Source organism: Poecilia mexicana, unplaced genomic scaffold, assembly GCF_051168715.1.
Source record: "Poecilia mexicana isolate PSO_F unplaced genomic scaffold, ASM5116871v1 scaffold_8, whole genome shotgun sequence".
Lineage (NCBI taxonomy): Eukaryota > Metazoa > Chordata > Actinopteri > Cyprinodontiformes > Poeciliidae > Poecilia > Poecilia mexicana.
In genome coordinates, this window is record NW_028263377.1 from 6284324 (window position 1) to 6308486 (window position 24163).

The 24163-nt window shown below is 44.1% G+C and overlaps 2 protein-coding genes across 2 annotated transcripts in view; one reads left to right on the forward strand and one right to left on the reverse strand.

The window, feature by feature from the left end:
- Nucleotides 1-17730, forward strand: part of prr36b (proline rich 36b) — a 39983-nt gene extending 22253 nt beyond the window's left edge. The window contains exons 4-6 of the mRNA XM_088008114.1: nucleotides 8550-8752; nucleotides 8995-12369; nucleotides 15348-17730. Of these exons, the coding sequence (XP_087864240.1) occupies nucleotides 8550-8752; nucleotides 8995-12369; nucleotides 15348-16303 (4534 nt within the window). The 3' untranslated portion in view covers nucleotides 16304-17730. The remainder of the gene's footprint in view (nucleotides 1-8549; nucleotides 8753-8994; nucleotides 12370-15347) is intronic.
- A 79-nt stretch (nucleotides 17731-17809) lies between these two features.
- LOC148157937 (uncharacterized) lies at nucleotides 17810-23857 on the reverse strand. Its single transcript, XM_088008113.1, has one exon. It carries the CDS (start codon nucleotides 22972-22974, stop codon nucleotides 18271-18273), a length of 4704 nt encoding a protein of 1567 aa, XP_087864239.1. The 5' UTR covers nucleotides 22975-23857; the 3' UTR covers nucleotides 17810-18270.
- Between the last annotated feature and the right edge of the window lie 306 nt (nucleotides 23858-24163).

Below are 24163 nucleotides of genomic sequence, written 5' to 3' on the forward strand. Positions count from 1 at the left end.
AAAAAAGAAAACAGAGAAAGTTTAAGAATTCCCCACAAATCACTCACGGTTTGAAATTAAAAAAAAAAAATTCTATTAGAATATGCCGTCAACTTGTTTCAATGAAAGACTCATAGAACCTCATGGCACAATAAATACGTATTGTAATCATTTAAATTGCACCTTAGTATGATGATGTGTTAACTGCTCAGAAAGAGAGTTGGAGTTTTCCAACTTTGTGCCCAGGAAGTAATCGGTCGAGACCAATCCGGCTTCGGAAAGTTACATTTCAGAAGCCATTGTGCATTTCTACAAAAACGGACAAAAACTGTGAGCAAATAACATGTTGTCCACTTTAATTACATTCACACCAGGACGCTGAGGTCTCAATGTCCTCAGTGAGTTTAAAAAGATTTCAGAAGTACTGTAATAGCCACCCCACTTTAACTCTTCAGCTGCTTTTCATAGCCATTACCCAAAAACTCCATAAAACACTTTAGATAGATCATCAGAGGTGTTGAATGTAGTAGAACAGATAGAAGTAAATCTGCAGTCATAACAGAGAAATCATTCAGCATGATTTTTCAAATGCAGAATAAAAGTTATTGGCATGAAACAATGAAGTACCCTATAGTGAAAATGTGGAAGTATTTTTTTTATTTGTTATTGTTGCAGGCACCTCCTCTAACTCGCACTAAGCAGCCTGTCACCGTGAGTCGGGTGTTTGAAATCCCTTCCCCCCTCCCCTCCTCTCTCGTCTCCTTGTGCCCTGTGTAGCAGCTGGATTGTGGAGATTACACTCAGATTACTGCTTTATACAATGGTTGATGTGCAAACATCTCATTAAACAGAATTATACAAGGTCACGTTGGTAATCGGTTGTGTAGCGCAGAACCGTAGCTGAGCAGCACATACAAACTGTCCCGATGATTTCACTCCGCACGGCTGAAAAGGTTATTGTGGTCCTCCAGTATTTGTCCCATTATCGTCTGCTCATTTGAAAACTAGGGTAGCTTAAATGCTGACTAGTAAGTTTGAGACTAAGACCAAATCTGCCTTGAATGGCTGAAAATGGAGCGGACTTGTTAATGTACTTCCCCCCCGAAGAGAAATCAAATAAGTAAATACAGAAAAATGATGCTATTTGCTACTCTGCTGATTGCCTCATTAAAATAAACAAACGTAACGGTAACACAGAGAAACGGCTCCATTTAATCAACAGCATCAGCTGCTCCAGAGGAACAACACTGACCCTTCTGAATTCTCCCAACCCAAGGGGAGTATTCAGTTACTGCTGACTTGAAAATAAGCACAGACTGTCTAAAAATGCAAAGCAAACATAGTATAGGTCAGCCTGCACCTTAAAGGAAAAACAACCTGGTGACACACACACACACACACACACACACACACACACACACACACACACACACTCTCACACACTCTCACACACTCACACTCTCACACACTCACACTGTTTTTGTACAGTATAATGGTGATTCAAGTGATTTATTTAGTTAATTACTCGGCCTTTGCTTAACACAAAGTATGAAAAGGCTGTGAATACTTATGTAAATGTGATTTCTTGGTTTTTTGTGTTTTTTTTATAACTTTACAAAACCTTAAAAATGTATTTTTCCCCCACATTGTCATAATGGGGTAGTTGTGAAGAATTTTCTGGAAAGAGTTAATACAGTTTGGAATAAGGTTGTAACAGAATGTGGAAAAAGCGAAGTGCTGTGGATACTTTTCGGATGCGCTGTATATTTAGACCTAGAGGAGGATTTTCTTGCTGCTGACCTACATCCCAAAGAGAGCGACATAACTACTACTGATGGGCTCCTCAAACAGCCCTGTACTCCCTTGAAGGCACTCTTGGCATGACGTGCGTCAGCTTTTGTGTCCTGTCATGGACTTTGACAGGGCCATAAATTTCAGCTTTAATTAGATTTTGCCCTTTTTTTCCTAACTCGCTCGGCTGTTAATTCAGGGCCATTATCAGACAACTGAAGATGGACTCTGAGCTTCTGTTTGCTTGGTCTTCCTCTGCAAGTGCAGCTGATTTAATTTAACCCAGAGCAGGTTCTTGTTATCTAACAGATAAAAGTGCTTGGCTCAAACAGGTTCAATAAGTGGTACCAATCTGATTCAAAACAACTCGCTAATGTTTTAGGTTTTTGTTTAATTTAATCGAGTTTACGCCTTAAATAGATTTTACTGGCTTGCGTTTGAATAAGAGCTCAGTTTTTGTACATGAAGCCTTTTGTGTCGATTATTTCTTCAATGCCTTCTGTCTGTTTTTTGGTATTTATGTTGAGCTCAAGGGGTAAATCCTGCCTGGCTTACAGAGACGGCAGGGTTCTCATACAATACAGAGGCTACAAAAGGACTCTCCCGCTCTTTGGCGCTGTAGGCAGGATGTGTGGTGCACCTGCATTAGAGGAATAGAAGCCAATTACTATGCAGGGCATGAGTTCATCTGCCGGTGTAATACTCTGCATGATGGGAAGGCAAAGGTGGGGGAGGGAGGCAAACGGGCATGCTGGCTCTCTGGACACACGGCACATAGGCATTTAAGTCTACCTTTGGATACATGGAAGCAAGTTGAAATCAAAATGGTTGCATGAAAGGACGAGAGCTGTAAAAGGGAGAAAGAATAAGGAAAATTAGCGATGCAAAGCAGTTTAGAGAAGAAGGTGAGGATAAAGCGGCTGCAGAGGAGAGGATACCAGGGCATTCAGACTTTAATGCGCAAACATTGCCGCCCATGTTCCTACATTAGTCATGCTCTTTTTCTCCACTGATGGTCCCTGAGGGATGATAAATTTTTATTGGAGTGGATTGAATGCCGCCCTCATGATTCAACAAATTAAGTTGATGTAATGCTCCGACATCAGTGAGTGCCCGGTAAGCAGCAGCAGGAAGGGGTTCTTGTTCACCAGCCCAGTGTCAAGCAGATGCCTTGTTGCACAGGCAGTAAATCTCCAGTCCCACTGTGGGCGCGGCCAGTAGCTCTGCGACGCAGTCTCGCTCCGGGGCGATTATTTCAGGATGCGGCCGCAGAGCCAATTACTAAATGGATTAGGTCGGAATGAATTGGCACACTTCTGGCTGTGACAAAAACAATGTGGGCGTTTCACTCGAACCGCAGACATAATGGAGATATTTAGGACAGGAACCGCTAGATAAAATATGCTTTTATATTTCTGTTTAAAATATAAGCTTAACATGTACAAATTATGTACTTTAATGTACAGTTTTCCTAATTTATTTGTCAATTTAAAGTCAACGAAGCAATTCAGCCCCCTTTTACTTTCACACCAGTAATTACAATCTATTATAACCGATTTTCTTACCAGTCACATGGTAAAAGAGCGTGGTACAGCTGAAAACCTACCAGCCTATGGGCATCCACCTAAACTGACTGCGTGGGCAAGGAGAGAACTAATACATGAAGCAGCCAAGAGGCCCGTGGTGACTCTAGAGGAGCTGAGTCATGTCCTCCATAAACCTGGCTCCCTTGGAAGGGTGGCAAGAAGAACGTCCCTGTCGAAAGAAAGTTAGAAGAAGTCCCCTCCGCAGTTTGCCATGTAGGCAGCAATGCTAACCTGCGACAAAAGGTGCTCTCTGATCTACACCCAAAATACCCCGTCGAGAAAAACTAACATGCACCTAATTGTGAATGCACCATTTAGAGAAGCCAATCAGAGTTGATCTGAAGATGGATGGAGCTAAATACTGTGTAATCCTGGAAGAATACCAATTTAAGGTGACACTAAGCAGGTTCTCACCTGCAGGAGTGCCGCTGCAACCTAGGGACGCAGATCTCCGCGCGCCGCAACAGCCGAGTCCAGAAAAACAGTGAAATCTGACCAAAAACGGTGTTGATCTCTGTTTGTTTTCCATTATGGTTTAAAAGCGATGGACAGCCACTCTGAACTGTGAGTACACTGATTTTAAATGATCCAGAGTGAGTGAGGAAGGGCTCTATTTGGGATTAACATTTGGTTTCAGATTTAATTTCTGCTCATTTCATAGTTGCCAACTGAATTAAAACCAATTTTAATTCGGTTTGTAGTAATCCACAGATTTTTAATAACTGAAGTGGAAGTGTCTCTCAGAAGAATAGAAACATACAGCATACATGTCTGCTCTATTCAGAGTTAAAGTCAGTGGATGGTTTAAAAATAAGCTAAGATATATTATTACTTTTCAAAAGGCTGTATTGAAAGAGTCATGGTCTCCATTTTGTCCATGCTTCTTTTTATTTAAAGTTTTTGCTTTAATTGGCTATGTATTTGATTGCAAGCTGGGCAAAATAGCATTGATATTCACTGACTCATTTTAAATGTTCTGTATGGGAACATAAACACGGTCTACAATCTGTGATTTCAAATTAGTAGAAAGTGCACAAATTGCTAGAAATATCTAACCAGAGAGAAAATTTTAGCATTTTCCTAATAGGTCAGTACTAGCAAACAGTAAAGCCATGTTTACCTAAAGAGGTAAAAAACCCTAAAGAGGAGGGTGTAAAAAAAAAAAAAAAAGTGATTCTGTCCATAATCTTCCACTTTATAGTTGTGCATCCCTTTTTGTTTATTTCTCATAAAATTCAAGGGAAATACATTAAAGTTTGATTCCATAATATCACAAATATGAATAAGTTCAAGCGGTACGAAAACTTCTATAAGGCATTCTAATAATTTCTATTATATTCTTTGTAAAATTACTTAAAAAAGCATTGTTATAGATAAATTAAACTGATAAACATGATTAGTTTAATATAAAGTCTAATTCTACTGATATTAAACTTATATTTAACTTCAGGTAAAATTTCATTCTACGATCCAATTTAAATAAAGACGAAGCCACTTTTATGGTACTAAACATTATTTAGACAGTTGAATTAATATATTGCCGTTGTTATAGTCGTCTCTGCTGCAAGGAGCTGCCTCAAGTCTTAGTTTTCTTTTACATACTCATTTGCCTCGGTCTCATTTTGTGGCAACATAGGATCCCCAGCAGGCAGCCGGGTTCAAAGTCAGCGGTACGTATGCAGCTCTTTGAAAGCGCGCATGCAGATCTGCATTAAGCTAAAATGTCGTCGGGGATCCTGAGGCGAACAAGGCGAACTTTCAGCGTTCTGCTGTGTGCATCAGTGGGCCGGGAGCAACTAGCTGACTGAGTAATACATGATTTTTCAGCTCCAGTGCCTTTCTGGGTGTTGTGTTCAAAATTAGCTTTAACCTCAATTTATGGTGCGTCTCTATGGAAGGTCTGCGGTAAGATGGAAACAATGAAGACAGATTTCCCTCTGAGGTAAAACCAGGTCCATAATTTAAACAACGTTGTCTTGGGTGCTTGTCAGTCACTCAGCTGACGGTGAACTTAATTATAGAGCGAAGCATCACTGCATTTGGGCTCTGTGGAGCAGTTGCGGGGAACTTCTTCTAATCTCAGATTACACAAGATGTCAGTCTGCAATGATCTGTGGCCAATTCAGGAGTCATTAGGAAATAACTGATTGAAAGTAATGTAATGAGATTATAGGTTTCCTGGAGCTGCATATGGTTGCAGAAGCGTCATCATAACATGAATATCTTTGTACGATTTAGGGTTCTCTACTAGCACTCTTAGCTCTGACTACACAAGCAAACTGACTTCCACAAAAGACCGTTGCTATGAGTTGTGCTTTCTTTTTATTAGCGTCCTGATGGTTCCCATTGCTGAATAAACTTTAAACATTTATCCACAGATGACGGCGTCCTTAATTGCTTCCGTTAGCAGAGCGTTACTGTGTTACATCTTCGTTCTTCTTCTGCACCTGCATTTAATTGTCAACTGAAAGCAAAGTTTACACATCCGTTCCTAATAATTAGCCTCATTTAGCACTTTCTGTTCATGAGACCAGAAAGTGCTAAATGAGCTTTAAAAGTCCAAATAGGGCTTAGAAAAAGACCTCCCCCCCCTCGCCCAAAAAAAAAAACAAACACAAAAAAACAAATGAACATTTCCATAATTTCTTCACTGACACTGGGAAGAAGTTTTCCAAACAATATTTATTGGAAAATAACATATTCAGGGAAATGAACATAACCTTTTCTCAAGGTGTGGCTGTAGGAGCACATAACGGTCTCTAGCTCCAGTCTATCAGGCATTCACACCACACAGCCAGTTAGCCAGAAAGAGCAGCAAGAGCAAAAGGTGGAGGACTTGTGGTATAAACAACAGATGGTGTAATCTGACCTGAAGATATCCCTGTGAAGATGAGGCCGTGTCCGTGACATTGAACCATTAGCTGGGTGTTTGTGTGATCGCTCACCTCCTCATCAGATAACCTGGTACAAGGTTCAGAATACACAATCCCAGTGTTTTAAACTGGACTCTTTTCACTGTAATCTGCTCAGCTTTTTTGTCTTGCTTTCTAGTTGGTTATTTCAGTTGTACAAACACTGGTAATGGTTAAAGACACAGCTACATGTAAACTTTTTTTGCACGATCCAAAGGAAAGAGTGTCTTTCTCTTGCCGTTTTCTCTCAGTGACCATGTTAATTCCAGAGCTTGTTATAGTCACCCTGCCTGTCTGGATAATCTGTATTCCCTTCATTGCACAGATTATTATGATCGCTCTTCCTGAATATCCAATTAGCATCCTTCATCTCTCATGAGGCCGGTTTTTATCTTCTTATTGTCCTCATTCTTCTAACCTTGTAACTTAGGATTTTTAACTTTGTAATTCTAGTGGCACAAAATAACTGACGCTGAATAAAGATCCTCTGTCTGGACTTTGATTGGGCTGTTCATAGAACAAAGAGGCCTTCATATTACTACTTGCAGAAATACATTTTGATGAAAACCATTTAGCTCTGGTTGCATGTTTAAGGGCCACTTCTATCCCACAGTGTCAAGTCTTCTGCAACCACTTACAGGTTCACGTCCTGAGTTGTGATGTACAGTGAATAAATATTGTGAATAAATCGAGCCCTTGAGGAAAACATGACCATTTGCAATATTGGGATTAACCCACATTTTACTCTGATTCTTATTTTTTAAGTCATTAGTGTCCCCTTCACTCTCTCACTGAGCTTTCTGATCTTGGTCAGTAAGAAATGACATTATGGGGCAGTGAAGTGAAATTGGGTGTACTGATAAATCGAAACCAATTTCCTTAATTCTGGGAGTTCAGATCAATTGAAACAGATTTTATCCACTGATCTTGTATAAAAATCACTGTCTCCTTTTGCCCTGCCATGACGGAGGACTGACTGTGTTCAGAGATGTTTCAGACAAAAATATAATCCATATTGACTAAAATTGGAATTGGCAGGTCAGGCTTTTTAACAATTGGTTATTGGCCAGAAAACTGCAGTGAGTGCTTTTGTAAGTGAAAATTGATCTTTGGGCCAAACTGCATGCTAGAAAAAGTAGTCCTTTTAATTTGGTATTCTGCACACACCGATAATGTTTTCAGGACTAAAACTCTCGAAAAATGCTGCCTCTAATCTACTAATACTTACTTATATGGATCATTAGTAAAAATCTTGCATGAACTTCGGCATTAGCTGCCTCCTGCCACCTGTTTGTTTGGTTTTAGATGCATTCCATTGCTTTTGCCTGGATGTGAGGAGAACCCAATAGCTTTGCTTTTAGAGTAGTGTTCGTGTCTAACTGGGAGGACTTGAAAAGGTTATTTTTGTTCTCCTTTTAGTATTAAAAATTAATGTAGTCCCAGCCATCTTCTCCCTACCTTCCTCCTGTCGCCTGTTCTCTTTCTGCCAGCGCGAACTCGCTTCTTTATTTAGAAACAGGCAGTAAGTGCAGTGCGGACCCAGGAGATGGCACACCACAGCCTTGTCAGGACTGCTAGATGTAGGTTACTTTGCTCAGAAGTGACGTTCAAGCCAGCTTCTAGGCCAGGACGGCTGGAGCAGGGTGGCTGATGCATGGCGCCCCAAGAGTCATTCCCCCTTGTGGGGAGGGAGGGAGGAGTGCCAACTGAGCAGAAGAACAGAATTGCTGTGGGGTTAGGATGCGTCTCTAGGGTCTGTTGTGATTCATCTTCCATATAGCTTTTCTCTGTCTCTCATGAGAGTGTGTAATGGGGCTCAAGAACAGTCAGCTGGGTCTTACTGGGCTCTAAGTCAGTGCTTTAATGGCAGATTATCTTTAGATGGAGGCCCTCCTGATGTGCAGTTTCATTTTTCTTCAAATGATTTATCAAACTTTAGTAGCCTTTCTTCTATTTAGTGAAGAACCGTTTGCATAGAAGATGACTAATGGAAGTAAAAAGCATGATAAAATTATTTTAGTTTAAATAATTTTTATTTTATTGCAAGCATGGATTGACTTAAGTATAAAAAATTGTACTGGTGAATTACCAAGATAGTTGAAACGAGGTCAAAGATATGGGAGGTAGAACCAAACCGTTCACAGAACTTTAGATATTTACAGGAAGGACTGGGTTGTTCAACAGGTTAAGATCTAAAAGGAAATCTAATCAGTGAAACTAAGTGGAAATAACTATGATTTTCATGCAGAGATGTCAAATGGTCTTCTTTGTGTTTCCTCAGGCCCACAGCAGCTTCATCTCGACCAGCTACCGGATCCTCTCAGTTAGTCAGCACACCCAAGAACTCCACAGCTACATCCAAACCTGCCACTCCTAAAACTGCCCCCTCCGCCAAGCCTGCTACTCCCAAATCAACCACCACTACGCCCTCTGGTGGCAAACCTCCTGCATCACAGTCAAGAAATGCAACCCCTATGAAAAAAGGTCACAAATCTATTATTTTTGGTTATTTGACACATTCGTAAACATTAAATGTATTAATTATTTTTGCTCTAACATAAAAGGCATAATACATAATATGTAATAATTAAATTCCAGAGTGCAGACTTTAACCGTATAGTGTTGTATCAAAATAGAAAAAAGTATAATATCCTGTGGTTCTGATCAGAATATTCACCCTTTCACCCTACTCATTGTGTAATTCCTACTCATGTTGTCTTTTCCAGATGTGACCAAACCATCCCCTCCAGCAGCCAAGAAATCTGCAGAGTCCCCTCTCGCTCGCCCTCCTGCAAAGAAGCCTGCTAAACCCGAGGCCCCCAAGACAAAATCAGATGTTGCCTCCAAAAAGCCTCCCACAAATAAAGCTGTTGAAACAAAGATGACAAACCGCTCCAAGCCACAAGAGGGTAAATCCACACCTTCCAAGGATGTCTCCAAGACCCCAAGCACCAAAACGGCTACAAATAAGGCCCCCAGTCCCAAGAAGACTGTGGGAAGCACCACTCCTACTCCTGTCAAACGTGGTCCTAAAGTTGCAACAATGATTGAGCGAGGAAAAGAAATTGCTGCAGTAGTTGCTGCTGCTGCAACCATCGCTACTGCAGCCTCTGTCTTTGCAAACCCAGAGGAGTCTGAGCCTCCTCCAGAAGATGATTTGGAGTCATCTGAGCCCACTGTTAAAGCAGAGGACGAGAAAAGACCAGAGCCTGTACGGGAACCATCTCCAGAGCCTGTGCGGAAACCAACACCAGAACCGGTTCAGCAACGGAAACCAACACCAGAACCGGTTCAGCAACGGAAACCAACACCAGAACCGGTTCAGCAACGGGAACCAACACCAGAACCGGTTCAGCAACGGAAACCAACACCAGAACCGGTTCAGCAACGGGAACCAACACCAGAACCGGTTCAGCAACGGAAACCAACACCAGAACCGGTTCAGCAACGGGAACCAACACCAGAACCGGTTCAGCAACGGGAACCAACACCAGAACCGGTTCAGCAACGGGAACCAACACCCGAACCGGTTCAGCAACGGGAACCAACACCCGAGCCCGTTCAGCAACGGGAACCAACACCCGAGCCCGTTCAGCAACGGGAACCAACACCCGAGCCCGTTCAGCAACGGGAACCAACACCCGAGCCCGTTCAGCAACGGGAACCAACACCCGAGCCCGTTCAGCAACTGGAACCAACACCCGAGCCCGTTCAGATGCGACAACCAACACCAGAGCCTGTGCGGGAACCAACGCCAGAGCCTGCTCAGGTGCGGGATCCATCACCCGAGCCTCTGCGAGAACCAACGCCTGAACCTGTGCGGGAACCAATACCTGAACTTCAAGAACAAACTCCTGAGCAAGGAAGTGAAGCAGCCACCGGTGTCCGGATGTCACCTCAGATGACCGCTTATAAATTTGAAGACAACAGTTCGGTTCCCTCCTTAGGAACAACTGTCATGTCTCCCCCTTGCTCCCCGCCAGTCCCTGCCTCGCCTGTTAGAGAATCCCAGAATGCCTCCTCACTTTTGGACTTTGATGTTCCATCTGATTCCTGGAACAGGAACCAGTCTCCTACTGGTCTGGCACCCCACACGTTGCTTAATGTGATGACATTCCAAGCAGAGGAGGACAATGTACAAGGATACGAAATTCAAGGGGTACAAGATGATGAGAAAGATGATGAGGAGGAGGCAGTAGATGAGGAAGCCCTGTTTCTCTCTACCTCAACAGCTCCAGGGTCTCTTTCAGCTGTTGGACAACCTCACAATTTTGGTGCTTTGCCTTCGGGTGATTTTATTCACAAGGACCTTGTATCTTCTCATGAAAAGGAAGAGGCGGTGGAAAAGGCTGATGAGGAGATCAATGAGGATGACGATGAGGAGGAGGAATATGAGGAAGAGAGGAGACCAGGCCACCAGCTTTCATCCTTGGTCACTGACATGAGTACCTCTCAACATTCGGATGAGTTCCAGGCGCGGTCGTCAGCATTCGGAGGTTGGCATGGTGATGACCTGCTGTCTGGGATGGACTCCGAGGACATGAGCAGCTGCACCAGCAGCCGGCAGCAGGGGGTGTCCGACCTCAGCAGCACTCAGCACACCGCCATCTTAGAGGGCACCCAGAGCTCAGACGCCTTGATCGACTCCAGCCTCAGGGGCTCTGAAGGAGACGGTAATCTCATGGGTTCTCCCAATGTGGAAACTCTTGCCAATGAAGAAGAGGAGGATGAGGACGACGAGCGGGTGGACGATATGGACTTGAGCTCTGAGCAAGCTGAGGAGCATCACAGAGTGTTCCAGGAGCACATACAAGACGAAGAGGAGGACGAAGACGTGGAAATGCACAGCGAAGGCGTGACGGAGAGTGGTGGGAATGTCGATGATGACTTTAACGAGGAAGAGCACTTGGATAACTTGACCCACTCTGGTTTGTTGTCTAGTGCTGCCCCTGCATCCTCCTGGGGCCAGACAAACCCCTTCTCAGATACTTGGACTCAACCAGTGTCCCACCTCGCTGTGTCCTCCCCCAGCCCCGTGTCAGACCACGATGCAGCCGAATCTGAGACGCCAACCCAGTCTCCCGCTCAAGCGTATGTTGACAGTAGCGCCCCATCATTCCCCCTCCAGACAGAGCAGATACCCCAGCATCATCATGACCTTTTCACTGCTCCGGCTGTAGGCATGTCCCATGCCGACACTCCGACTGGGACCGCCCCGCCCGCTCACAGCGGCAGCGAGACGAGCACTCCTGAGGACCTCCGTGACTACGACAGCAGCTCTGGAGTAGAGTCCCACTCTGATAAACAGCAGACCCCGGTACCGGCATCACTTCAGCCCGACGTGGACCAGGATCTAGGCATTCACTTGGAGAAAGGTGATGGAGAGGAGGAAGAGGCTGAGACTCTTCCTGCTGATGAGGTGCTTGGAACCGGACCCCCAACAGCTCCTGCGTCAGTCCCTTCATCCCCGTCTACCTCCGGCGATGAGGCCAGTGACACGGAGGGGGAGATACAGATTAACGACCCAGAAGCTCCGATGACGATGGATGAAAGGGCTGCAATGGAAAGCCCTCCTCCCACCGGTAGCTTGCCAGCTTTGGAGGAGGATGAGGAGGCAGGAGATCCAGCTATTGGAGAAGGTGAAGAGGATGGAGGTGGAGCTACTCCTCAGTCAGCCAATTCTGTGGCATCTTATGGCTTTGACTGCACAACGTCCAACTCCAATGCCCACTCAGTGGCAGAAAGCTGCGGAAAGAGCCCTGGCATCTTCTCCCTTGAGAATGAGGAGCAGCTTCCGGAGGAGGCCAAGGACCCCTCCCTCATCAAGGAGCTGACCCTGCCTTCATCTGCTGCTGCGGCCCTGGCCGAGGATCTGCTCGGCAACCCCGTGGACCTGATCCCTTTGGGTCACCAGGGAGACGACTTTCCCAGTCTGGATGAGCACCACCACTTCCTGCTCGGAGGAAACGCAGCAGATCATCGGGAGAAAGCGAATCCACTGGAGGGCAGCGACGACCTGGTGGACCAGGAATGTGGAGACTCCGACAACCTGACACCGTACTTCTCCACCATATGTGATAAGACTGATAGTTTTCTGGAAGGTAACGTATAAGACCCCCTATCATCCCTGGAATGCACCTTTTTCCTGCAACCCTACCCGTTTTCCCCCTACGTTATTTGTTCTTCTCTGGTTAGACGTCTTAGCAGAAAAAAAGGAGACCAAGATTGTAGAAAACAATTTTTGAGAAATGATCGAAGGAGACGGAAAAAAATGACTAGCGATTTTTAAATGAAGCCTCCCTCTTTCTTATCGTTCCGGTCCATGTTTTGAGCGTATGGCTAAAACTCTGTAATGTACCATAGCTACTACCTTTTCTAGTCTAATGTTCTTTTTAAGTAACACTGCATATTCTGTTGCCCCTTGCGGGGTATTGACTGATTGGTCCATTGTGACTGGGCCTGTAAACTGAGAAAGAGGAGCAAAAAAAAAAAAAACAGATGAAAAGATATGGACTCTTTGTGTATTTATCCTACTGTTTTTACCAAACAAATGTCAATGATTTCTTTTTTTTTTGTATTTACTTGTTTTGTTTCCTTGTTATTTTTTTTGTTTGTTTTTGTTGAACCTGGTCCTCCCTACCCTGTGTGCACACTTCGTGTTCTGCACTATAGCGATAGTCACATATTCCTTTTGAAAACTTTCTGTTCTTGTTCCAAGACTTTTAGCTATATTAATAATAAAGGTTAGGTATTAACACTGCTGGTTTTGCCTTTACAGTTGTAATGAGGTAGGTGTGGGAGGATTAGAGTTAGGGCTGACCCAAATACTTTGTTGTTTTGCCGCCATTACTGATGTCCAAATTTGGACTTGAATACGTGGATTCTATGTTTTCCTTCATGTACTATACCACTAAAGCTGAGATCACGCTATTTATGCTTGCAAGTGTTGATGTGAGTTGCTAATTCAAGCTTTCATAAGTGCATCCAGACAGTGGCGGTTCTTGGATGAATGGTACCCTGGGCGAGCCCCTTTCCTCTGCATCGTAATCAGTTCCACCACCACAACTAATGCGCTCCGGTGAGAGAGAAGATTCTCTGCATCAAAGGTTCTGAAATTTTGATCTAATCTGTACTATATCAACAGAATAATTGAGTTCAGGTTTGATCATTTTTACCTAGAGCTAATTAAAGGAATTATACGTTCTTTTAAGAATCGTGAAATTATCCTTAATTTAGTTCCAGATTGGTATTAATCAGATACCCATTTCTGTAATAACCCACTACCTGGATGTTGCACAAAGCAATAGAAAACTCTCTCTTGGAACATGTTTTTCTGATTGGTAAATGCTGCCCTGGGTGAAGAGCCACATCGCTCCATATCAAGAACCACCACTGACTCCAGATCATTTTCAATAAAGGTTTGAAGCCTCAAAAACTGTATTTGGGACAGCCCTAGTTAGATTGCAGTCGGTGGCGTCGTATACGTGTGCTTCAAGAGGTTCTATGCTTATTGTATTTGCATAGGTTGTTAAGGTGCAGTCACTTCCAGTATCTGCTTCAGGTTTTCTTCAGGCCTTTTGTTGGCTCATCATTTTGTGTCTTAAGAGGATAACGAGTAGCGCATTATTTAATAAAACCCTGCATTACCTTACATGGCTACCACAGTTTAGCTTTATACTTGAGCATTTTCATAGCAAGCTTTTGGTTTACTATTTCAACAGTATATTGCATGTTTAACTAACAAAAAACACTCTGTAATACCTGAAGTTTGAAACAGTTCAACAGTAGACATGTTCAGAACTGAAAGGTTCGACACTAGGTTATCTTTCAAAATTCCATTAAAACATCATTGCAAGGCATTTTGTTCCTGTTTCTTACTTTCCCAATGGGCCCAGCATGCCTGAACTTTGTGTCCTTGTGTTCCAGTGGCCGTGTGTGTTTGTAAAGTGGTGTTTGTGCAACGAGATTCCCTCCCCCTGGTATCCTCTGTTTTTCATCTGGGAATAACGGATAAACAGGAAGCAATGCAACATGATACAATGGTGTATCTGAAATGGAATTTTGGCCAAATCCAAGAGGTAATAAAGAGGAATCACAGTGGCTTATCTATCATCCTTACAGGGAATAATGTCTTCTTCTTGTAGTGTCACATTTAGTTCTACTTCAACACCACTAGTTTATGTTGTAAATATGTTCAGTCTACTGTTAACGTTCAATCAAGAGTACAACTCCAGAAGTAAATATTGATCCATTTAGGGCCATCAGCTCTCAAAAATTGAAGAACGACACCGCTCTCGTTAAAAGCTTTGTGTTTAATATGGTAGCAACTCCTCCTAACAAGTTGCTACCAGTTTGAGTGTTATTCCTATCCAGCAAACTGGTAAGTAGGACCACATCCTCTGTGTTTAGGCCTGTGGAACACATTCAAGTGTTAAAGCACAAACATTTCCTCTGACCTGCCCACTCTAGCTCATTAAGACCGTGAACCTTGTTCCAACTCTCGTCCAAACATCCCCTTGAGCTGAACTTAATGCACTAGTGATGGGAGTGCCTTGCAGATGTATTCACACCCTTCTGCTTTTTTGGCTTGTCACCTTACAACCTTCTAATGACATTTGGCTCTTGCCCGCTTCAAAGCATCAAATATAGATTTGACTTCAGACGGTAAATTAGGTATATAGTTGACACATTGAACTGGGAGGTTTGGGTTTTGTCATATTTTGAAATCTTAAACCCATTGATCTGTTTTATCCCCTGTGTTGTTTTTCACACATCTGTTTTATTCCTCGGTGGTTCTTTGTATTGCTGGTATTGTCGTCCATCAAATTATTTGACAAACCGTCTTCAGAGAGCAACAAGTCATGCCAACTGCCCATGCTAAAACATTGATTAATTTTTAAACAATATGGTTTATGGTATCTTTAAGGAAGTTACATTTTATAAACCCCTCTTTCTGTTCACATTTATACCTCTTCCCTCATGTCCAACTTCTCCTCGGCCCCCTTGTTCCACCACCACCTGTTCTGTTTGATGCATGCATCTCTGCTAGATGCTTCAAGTGACCCTCACTGTCTCACAGGAGACGCAAAGCCCTCTGAAGTGGATGAAGACTACAAGTGGCAAACATGCACTCAGGAAGACAACCGCAACCAGAACCACTTTCCTGGTATTCCAATAGCCAACGGCCACTACTTGGCATTGGTGCCGGGTAACAGGAGACCCATCGATCCAGCACTAGCGGAGCATTTCTCCAGAATCGCACCCCCTCCTTTAGCGCCCAAATCCAGCACTGAGAGCAGCTACATAATTGAAGAGCAGCTGAGGAGGATGGAGCAGCACCGTCAGGAGCAGGAGAGACAGAAGAGGCAGTGGCTGGAGGAGGAGCGGCTCAGGCTGGAGCAGCAGAAGCAGCTGGAGAAGCAGCGCCGAGAGCTGCTCCAGCTTCAGCTGCAGCAACAGCAGCAGGAGCACCGTCACCGCAGGCAGGTTCTGCAGTGGCAGCTGGAGCTGGAGCACCAGTACCGCATGCAGCAGAAGCAGATCCAGCAGCAGCAGCAGCTGAGGAGGAGCCCGACCGGCGTGATGCTGTCCCCGTCGTCTGGCCTCTGCACCATCTACGAAGCCATGGAAACCAGTGACGAGGAGGACGAGGTCAGGGGGGAGCCGAACAGGAACGTTCTGGTGGGACGGAGGAGGCTGCTGCCTTCCCAAGCCGTATCTCAGGGCTTCCAGAGGCCCCCGCGTCAGGTGGCTCCACACGACCTGGAATGGAACAAGAAGGTGGACATAGTCCAGCAGCTCATCAACCAGTCCCTGATGCTGTCCAGCGATGGAGGGTGCCCCCCGCTCCTGCTCCTACCCGTAGGGACTGGGGGAACCCTAAGCCCGCTGAAAAGCAGCATGTGGCCCAACCTTCCTCCACAGTTCAGCCCTCCTACGGCTACAGTGACCTCCGTCAGCAGTTACTCCCCAGACAGCCGGGGCAGCTCCCCAGCCGGAGACTGGACCGTGGTGGAGGTGGAGACCCAGCACTGACGCACCTCATCAACTCTGTTTGTTTTCTAACTTCACAAAAAAATACAACCAAAAGTATCACTTTACTATTTATCACAATACATCATCATTGGGGAAAATATTTTTTAGTTTAATCTAACTCTGATTTCAGTGTGTAGTTTCATCACACAACCATCCAAACTTGAATTTCTGATGTTTTTGTACTGGTGTGATCCCTGTAAGCCACACAGACATGCACTGTGTCCTTGTTCTGCATCGTGTTACCTTTACACAAGAACTTAATGACACTCTGGTGTTTTACTGTGAAAGGTACTGTAACTACTTCAAAACATTCCTGTATTGTAGTCTCTTGTATATCGTTAAAAGAATCTAAAACCAAACACAGTGCCTTGCTAAAGCACTCATACACCTTGAACTTTTTCAGAACGGAAGAGTGACAAAAAGAAGCCATGAGGAGCCTCATGTTCAATTTGCCACAAGCCACGTTGACAGCACAACTAATATGAAAGAAAGAAGGCATTATGGCTAGTAGAGAACAAACTTTCACTTTTTAAACTGCACATCAGCCAGAACGCATCATTCCTAATATAAAATCTTCCCCACATCGTGTTAAGTCCCTTTAAGTCTGACGGAAGCTCATCAGACTTAAAGGGAAGATGGATTAAGATAAAGAGAGCGAATTCTCGTCAGAGGTGGCAAAAGGCCAGACGGTGTGGCAGCTACATTGGGACGGTCGATACCAACGCATATTCATGTTAGAATGGCCCAGTCAAAGTTTAGAGCTGAGAATTGTGAGGTAGACTTGACAATTGCTCCACCTGAATGTTCACAATCCAATGTCACTGAGCTGCAGTGGTTAGTTAAACTTCTCAGATTTTTTTTTTTTTGTGGACATTTTTCGTCTTCCTTCTACTTCATACTTGGGCACTACTTTGATCTCATCTTTGCCACTTAAATATATTCAAGTAAAAACTTGTACAGTGATGCAAAGCGGAAAAGTTCAAAGTGTGTGAATAGCTTTGGAAGGCTCTGTATTGGTCACCCTTGAGAATGAGGGATTAAGCTATGACAAGTTGCACTAAAGCCAAATGTTTGTCTTCCAACGTCCTTTTGCAGGTAAGTGGTTACACCGTTAACAGATTAATATATTTGTGAACTTTTTTTATTCTTAATTCCTAATAGTAGGATATCTAAGGGGGTGGAATGGGGAAGTCTTTATTTGGTCCCTCGCTACACTTTTCTTGCTAAGTACTGTTACGCCCCCAAGGTCTAGGGGTCCAGGGGCAGTAACATAAAATGAGTCTGGAGCGACAGTGTAAAGTAAAAATGATTACAAAATAAAGTTTCACAAAACAATACAATTTAACCCAATTAATGCAAAAAAAAGAGAGGGATTAACAAACTCAATAATGTCAGGAGCAAATTAAAGTTAAAAAAAATCCAAACAAGTCAGTTTAAAGTAAACTCAAAACAAACCACAAAAGGAAACAACACAAAGAAAAGAAACCACATGCAAAGGAGAGGCTGCGGGAAGCACGCAGCCTCCCAAACACCGGCTTCTAACTCATATTTAACTGGAGCAAAGTCAAAGTAACTAAACTGAACAAACAAGAACAAACAAAGACCAAGCTAGCTTAAAGTAGTTGCAACCACCAAAAAAAAAGAGAGGAGGCAGCTTCACAGAACCTCTTCAAAATAGCTGCCCCCCTAGAGGAATGAATTTAGGAGCCTTTTATATGGTGCAGGTGAGCCTCATCAACGTCTGATTGACTTGACAATCCTCTGCTGGTCCAATGGTGTAGCTGCTTTCCTACAGCCACCAGGCAGCCAATCAGGAAGATGTGCTCTCACAGCTGAACCTGCATAACAAAAGGGAGCCTGCACAGCCTCAAGAGGCCAGGGGCCGTAACACTCCCCCCCTTAAATTACAAAACCATGTTTTGTAAATACTTAGTGCAAGAAAAAAAACAACAACAAAAGAAGCATACTCACAACCTGGAAAGGCCATCTGCAAGAACATTTTCTGTTCCTTTCTTGTGTCGAATGTTGAGTTTGTATTCTTGTAGCAATAATGCCCACCGCATAAGGCGCTGATTGTGGTTGTACATGCGTGACAGAAATACTAATGGATTATGATCAGTAAATACATCAATCGGCAAACTACTGGACCCAAGGTAAACATGGAAGTGCTGAAGAGCCAACAACAGAGCCAGGGTTTCTTTTTCAATGGTGGAATAATTTAGTTGATGCTTGTTAAACTTTCGGGAGAAGTAGCAAACAGGATGATCTAAACCCTCCAAATCTTCCTGTATTAGCACCGCACCAGCCCCGACAGCGCTGGCATCCACCTCCAGTTTGAAAGGTCGGGTCAGATCAGGTGCAGCAAGTACTGGTGTGTGGCAAAGAAGAGATTTGGCCCTCTCAAAAGCATCTTGGCATTCATCTGACCAAACAAAGTCAGTCTTTGGGCTAAGTAGATTGGTTAACGGTTGAACTACTGAAGAGAAGTTTCTGCAAAAGTTCCGATAATAGCCAACCATGCCCAGAAATCTACGCAGCTCACGTCGTGTTTTGGGTGTGGGATACCCATTAATTGCCACAACTTTAGCATTGAGGGGACGGACTTGCCCTCGGCCTACCTCTCTGCCTAAATATGTTACAGTGGCCTTGCCAAATTCACACTTTGCCAGATTAAGGGTCAAGGAAGCTTGGGCCAAACTATGAAATACTCGATATAGTGTTTGCAAATGTTCCCACCAGGTTTCAGTATATACCACCAGATCGTCTAAATAAGCACTGCAGTTGGAGATGCCACGCAGTACTATGTTTATCAGCCTCTGAAAAGTAGCAGGGGCATTACACATACCAAATGCCATAACCGTGTACTGCAAAAAGTTATCTGGGGTCACAAAAGCTGAAATGTTGGAAGCCCTTTCAGTCAAGGGGACTTGCCAATAACCCTTGAGAAGATCCAATTTTGTAACATATTTTGCAGCTCCAATATTATCTACACAGTCCTCAATCCTAGGGAGAGGATAGGCATCAGGTACAGTGACAGAGTTTACCTTGCGAAAGTCTGTGATAAAGCGTGGTGAACCATCTGACTTGGTCTCTAACAAACAGGGTGAGCTCCAGGGACTTTGACTAGGTTTGGCTAGACCATGCTCAAGCAGGTACTCAATTTCCTGTCTCATTAGCGAACGTTTTGTGGGATTAGCACGGTAAGGATGCTGTTTGATTGGCTTTGCACTTTGAACATCTATGTCATGTTCTAGCACTGTTGTACGTGTTGGTACATCATTGAACAAACATGTGTACTCACTGATTAGGTCCATTATCTCTTTTTGCTGTTCAGGGGATAAGTGGTCAAGCTGGCTCGCCAGAGATTTTAGCATTTCTGAGTTTGGGAGGCGAGGACTTGAACAGATGGGATAATTCACCCTTAAACCATCAACATTGTCTGACTCATCTACTTCTAGTGAAGTTGCAACTACAATTGGGGCGCACACCCCATTAGGTTCTGGAGCAGATCGGGAGTGGTACAACTTAAGCATGTTCACATGGCAGACGCGAGTCTTGCGCCGCCGATTTGGGGTACCAATGACATAATCATGCTCCCCTATTCTCTCCAGAACTTCATAAGGCCCATCGAACCTGGCGGATAAGGCCGAACCAGTAATAGGTAGAAGTGCAACAACCTGATTTCCTACTTGAAAAACTCTTTTGACGGATGTTTTATCATAACGATGCTTCATCCTTCTCTGGGAGTCAGCTAGATGTTTTTTTGCTAGCACATTAGCTTGGCTTAGGCGCTCACGAAAGGCTTGCACATACTTGGTCACACTTTTTTTAGAACCTTCCGCAGGAACCAAGAAAGATTCTTTTAACGCTCTTAAAGGGCCACGGGGGGTGTGACCAAATACTAATTCAGCTGGACTGAAACCAAGGGATTCTTGACCTGCCTCCCTAGCAGCAAACAATACAAATGGAACCCCCTCATCCCAGCTTTTCCCAGTTTCCAGACAGTACTTACGCAGCATTGACTTTAAAGTCTGATGCCATCGTTCCAAAGCACCTTGAGATTCTGGGTGGTAAGCCGATGAAACAACGTGCCTAATGTTTAAGGTTTGAGCTACCTGCTTGAACAACTTTGACTGAAAATTTGTTCCTTGATCTGTTTGTAGTGTTTTTGGTAAACCAAACACAGAAAAGAACTTTGTCAAAGCTTTAACCACAGACTTCGCTGTAATTTTATTCAACGGGATGGCTTCAGGGAATCGTGTGGCAGTACACATAATTGTGAGTAAATATTGATTTCCACCTGTTGTCCTGGGCAAAGGTCCAACACAGTCTACTATTACATGGTCAAATGGTTGGTCCATCACCGGAATAGGGCACAGTGGAGCAGGGGGTATTACCTGGTTAGGTTTACCAGCAATTTGACACACATGACAACTGCGACAAAACCTGGAAACATCTTGTTTCATACCAGGCCAGAAGAAGTGCTTTAACAGAAGTTGGTATGTCTTGGTAACACCCAAGTGACCGGACCACTGGCTTTCATGAGCCAGAGACAGGACCTTCTGTCTATATGCGGCTGGTATAACAATCTGTTTAACCTTACCCCAGTCTAAGCTGCCGGCATCTGATGAAGACCATTGACGCATTAACACACCCTGTTCCACAGTGAAAGCTTGCTTCTCTTTATTGGCTTGTTCAGCACTTACCACCTGCTTGAAACATCTTTGTAATGTCTCATCAGCTTGTTGAGCAGATGACAAATGTTGTCTGGTCAGGGGGAGGGATGCTTCCTCCCAGAGTGGACCAGGCTCCTCCAGCTCCCCCAAATCTGGAAGTAACGAAATGCTGTTACTTTTGGGTTGTGCATCACCCTCGCTAGAAAATGGAGACATCAAAACAGAATCAGAAATTGAAATATCCGAGTCTTTGCGTGCCTGTGCACGGGTGACCACACAGGCTGGATACAGCCCAGAGTCTAGTGAGTCTGGGGTTGTCTGGTTTAAAGGATTATCTAAAACCTCCAGACTTGGAAGTACTAAACCTCCAGCAATGTCGTTCCCCATTAGCATAGCCACCCCATCTATGGGTAACTCTGGGCATACAGCAATAGGGAAACACCCGGTGACAAGTTTTGATTTTAGATAAACTCTGTGGACTGGTCGTGGAGCATAGCCCATCTCTATCCCCCTCAGAACAGAATTGTATCCACACGCACTTTCAGACGAGAAAGGCAAAACATTTGAGAGAATGATTGATTGGGAACATCCAGTGTCTCTCAAGATGTGAACTGGTTTTAAATCAGAGGGATCAGATGCAAGTGAGATCAAGCCATCAAAAATGAATGGTTCAAAACAAGGATCAGGTAATTTGCCACCACAACCAGTGCTCTTATTACGGGGTTCTTTTTTCACAAAACCAACACCTTTAGTTTGTTCAGAATTTGGCTGCGATTTGTGTTTTAAAGCTAAACAATCAGCAATGACATGTCCAGGTTTGTGACAATAGAAACACTCACGGCTTTCCTTTGGAACTGTGGGTTTAACCAATGGAAACTGTGGCACAGAGCTAACATGTGACTTTTCATTAACAATGAATGATGACTTATGGGTAAGCACATACTCATCGGCAAGAACAGCAGCAGATGCAAGAGTGGTCACCTTCTGTTCATTTAAATACAACACCACCCGATCAGGAATGCACTTTTTAAAATCTTCCAACAATATTAGCTCACGTAAGGCATCATAATTGTTAGCCTTCGATGTGGCACACCACTTATCAAAGAGAATGCCCTTCTCTCTGGCAAACTCAACATGTGTTTGTCCTGCAGTTTTCTTTTGCTGTCGAAACTTCTGTCTATAAGCTTCTGGGACCAATTCATAAGCTTGTAAGACAGCAGCCTTAACCAGATCATAATCCAAGCTATCCTTTAACGGAAGCGCTGCCAACACCTCTTGAGCTTTACCAGAAAACTTACATTGTAACAAAAGAGGCCAGGTTTCCCTAGGCCATTGCAAAGCGCCAGCGATGCGTTCAAATGCTGCAAAGTATGAATCAACCTCAGATTCTCTGAAAGCAGGTACTAAAGAAATGCACTTACTGATGTCGAATGGCGTAGCAGACATGGAGGTGGAACTTGGTGTGACAGAGGCAGAAGGCGCTTGAGTCTGGGCCTCCAGCTCAAGTTTGCGCAGCTGTATAGCTTTCTCTGCCTCTATTTCCAGCCTCCTGATCTCAAGCTCCAGCTGAGCTTTTCTATCCTGGGCCTTTTCCTCAGCCTCCATCTGCAGACGTGCCAACCGTACCTTCAAACGAGCTCCATCTCGTCCTTCTGAGCTCACAGAAGACAGTGGGTCATAGCGAGGGAGTGTACGAGGTGTCTTTCCCCGTTCACTCACTCCTACCTCCACACTAGAACCATCCTTGAGGTCCTCCACAGACAAGGCCTTATGGCTTGGCACTGCAGCAGCCTCAGGCAGATCAGGCTCTTTGATCACACCAGTCTCCATCAACCTGCCCACTACCAGAGCCTTTAGGTCACGTTTAAGGACCTGTTTTGGGACCTGCAGCTTAAAGTGCTCCACAATTTGCAGCAATTCACACTTGCGGCAGCTATGTATAAGCTCAAAGGAGGGGTTAGCTAAAAAGTGCTCCAGATTAAATGGTACTGACATAATTAGTGGATACAGACAACCCAAAATGTTCCTCTTTTAATTCCAAACACTCCAGACATAGGGATCCTCCTTAACGAGGGATCCTGGACAAGCCCCCAATTATGTTACGCCCCCAAGGTCTAGGGGTCCAGGGGCAGTAACATAAAATGAGTCTGGAGCGACAGTGTAAAGTAAAAATGATTTATTACAAAATAAAGTTTCACAAAACAATACAATTTAACCCAATTAATGCAAAAAAAAGAGAGGGATTAACAAACTCAATAATGTCAGGAGCAAATTAAAGTTAAAAAAAATCCAAACAAGTCAGTTTAAAGTAAACTCAAAACAAACCACAAAAGGAAACAACACAAAGAAAAGAAACCACATGCAAAGGAGAGGCTGCGGGAAGCACGCAGCCTCCCAAACACCGGCTTCTAACTCATATTTAACTGGAGCAAAGTCAAAGTAACTAAACTGAACAAACAAGAACAAACAAAGACCAAGCTAGCTTAAAGTAGTTGCAACCACCAAAAAAAAAGAGAGGAGGCAGCTTCACAGAACCTCTTCAAAATAGCTGCCCCCCTAGAGGAATGAATTTAGGAGCCTTTTATATGGTGCAGGTGAGCCTCATCAACGTCTGATTGACTTGACAATCCTCTGCTGGTCCAATGGTGTAGCTGCTTTCCTACAGCCACCAGGCAGCCAATCAGGAAGATGTGCTCTCACAGCTGAACCTGCATAACAAAAGGGAGCCTGCACAGCCTCAAGAGGCCAGGGGCCGTAACAGTACCCACAGTGACTTCACTGGACGACTGGGTCCTTAAGAGATCCGTCAGTCATGGAGGAAAGCCGGGGAGGAACAGGAGAAAGGAGCTCCTTGTTCTACTCAGAGGAAAGACTTCAAGGGTGATGGACAAAAGGGTAAAGGGGCGGTGGGAGGAAGAGGGGGACATTCATCCGCCCTCTTCCCTCTCACATTCCAGGATCGTAGCCTCATTTCCTGGGTCGGTCAGTATTCGGGGCGTCTTGGAGGGTACAGATGATGTCATGGTGGCAGAGAAAGAGGATGTTGTGAAGCCGGTCCGGATGGGCACCACACTGGTTTGATGTTATCGACAAGAACTAAAACCAGGTTTAGTTTAGTCACGTTATTCGTATTTTCTATATAAATGTCTTCCTTTGATGTGTTTTATTGTGATTGGTGCAATTT

Excerpts from the sequence above, each read along its gene's own strand:
- LOC148157937 (XM_088008113.1), bottom strand. The coding sequence starts at position 22,974 with ATGTCAGTACCATTTAATCTGGAGCACTTTTTAGCTAACCCCTCCTTT.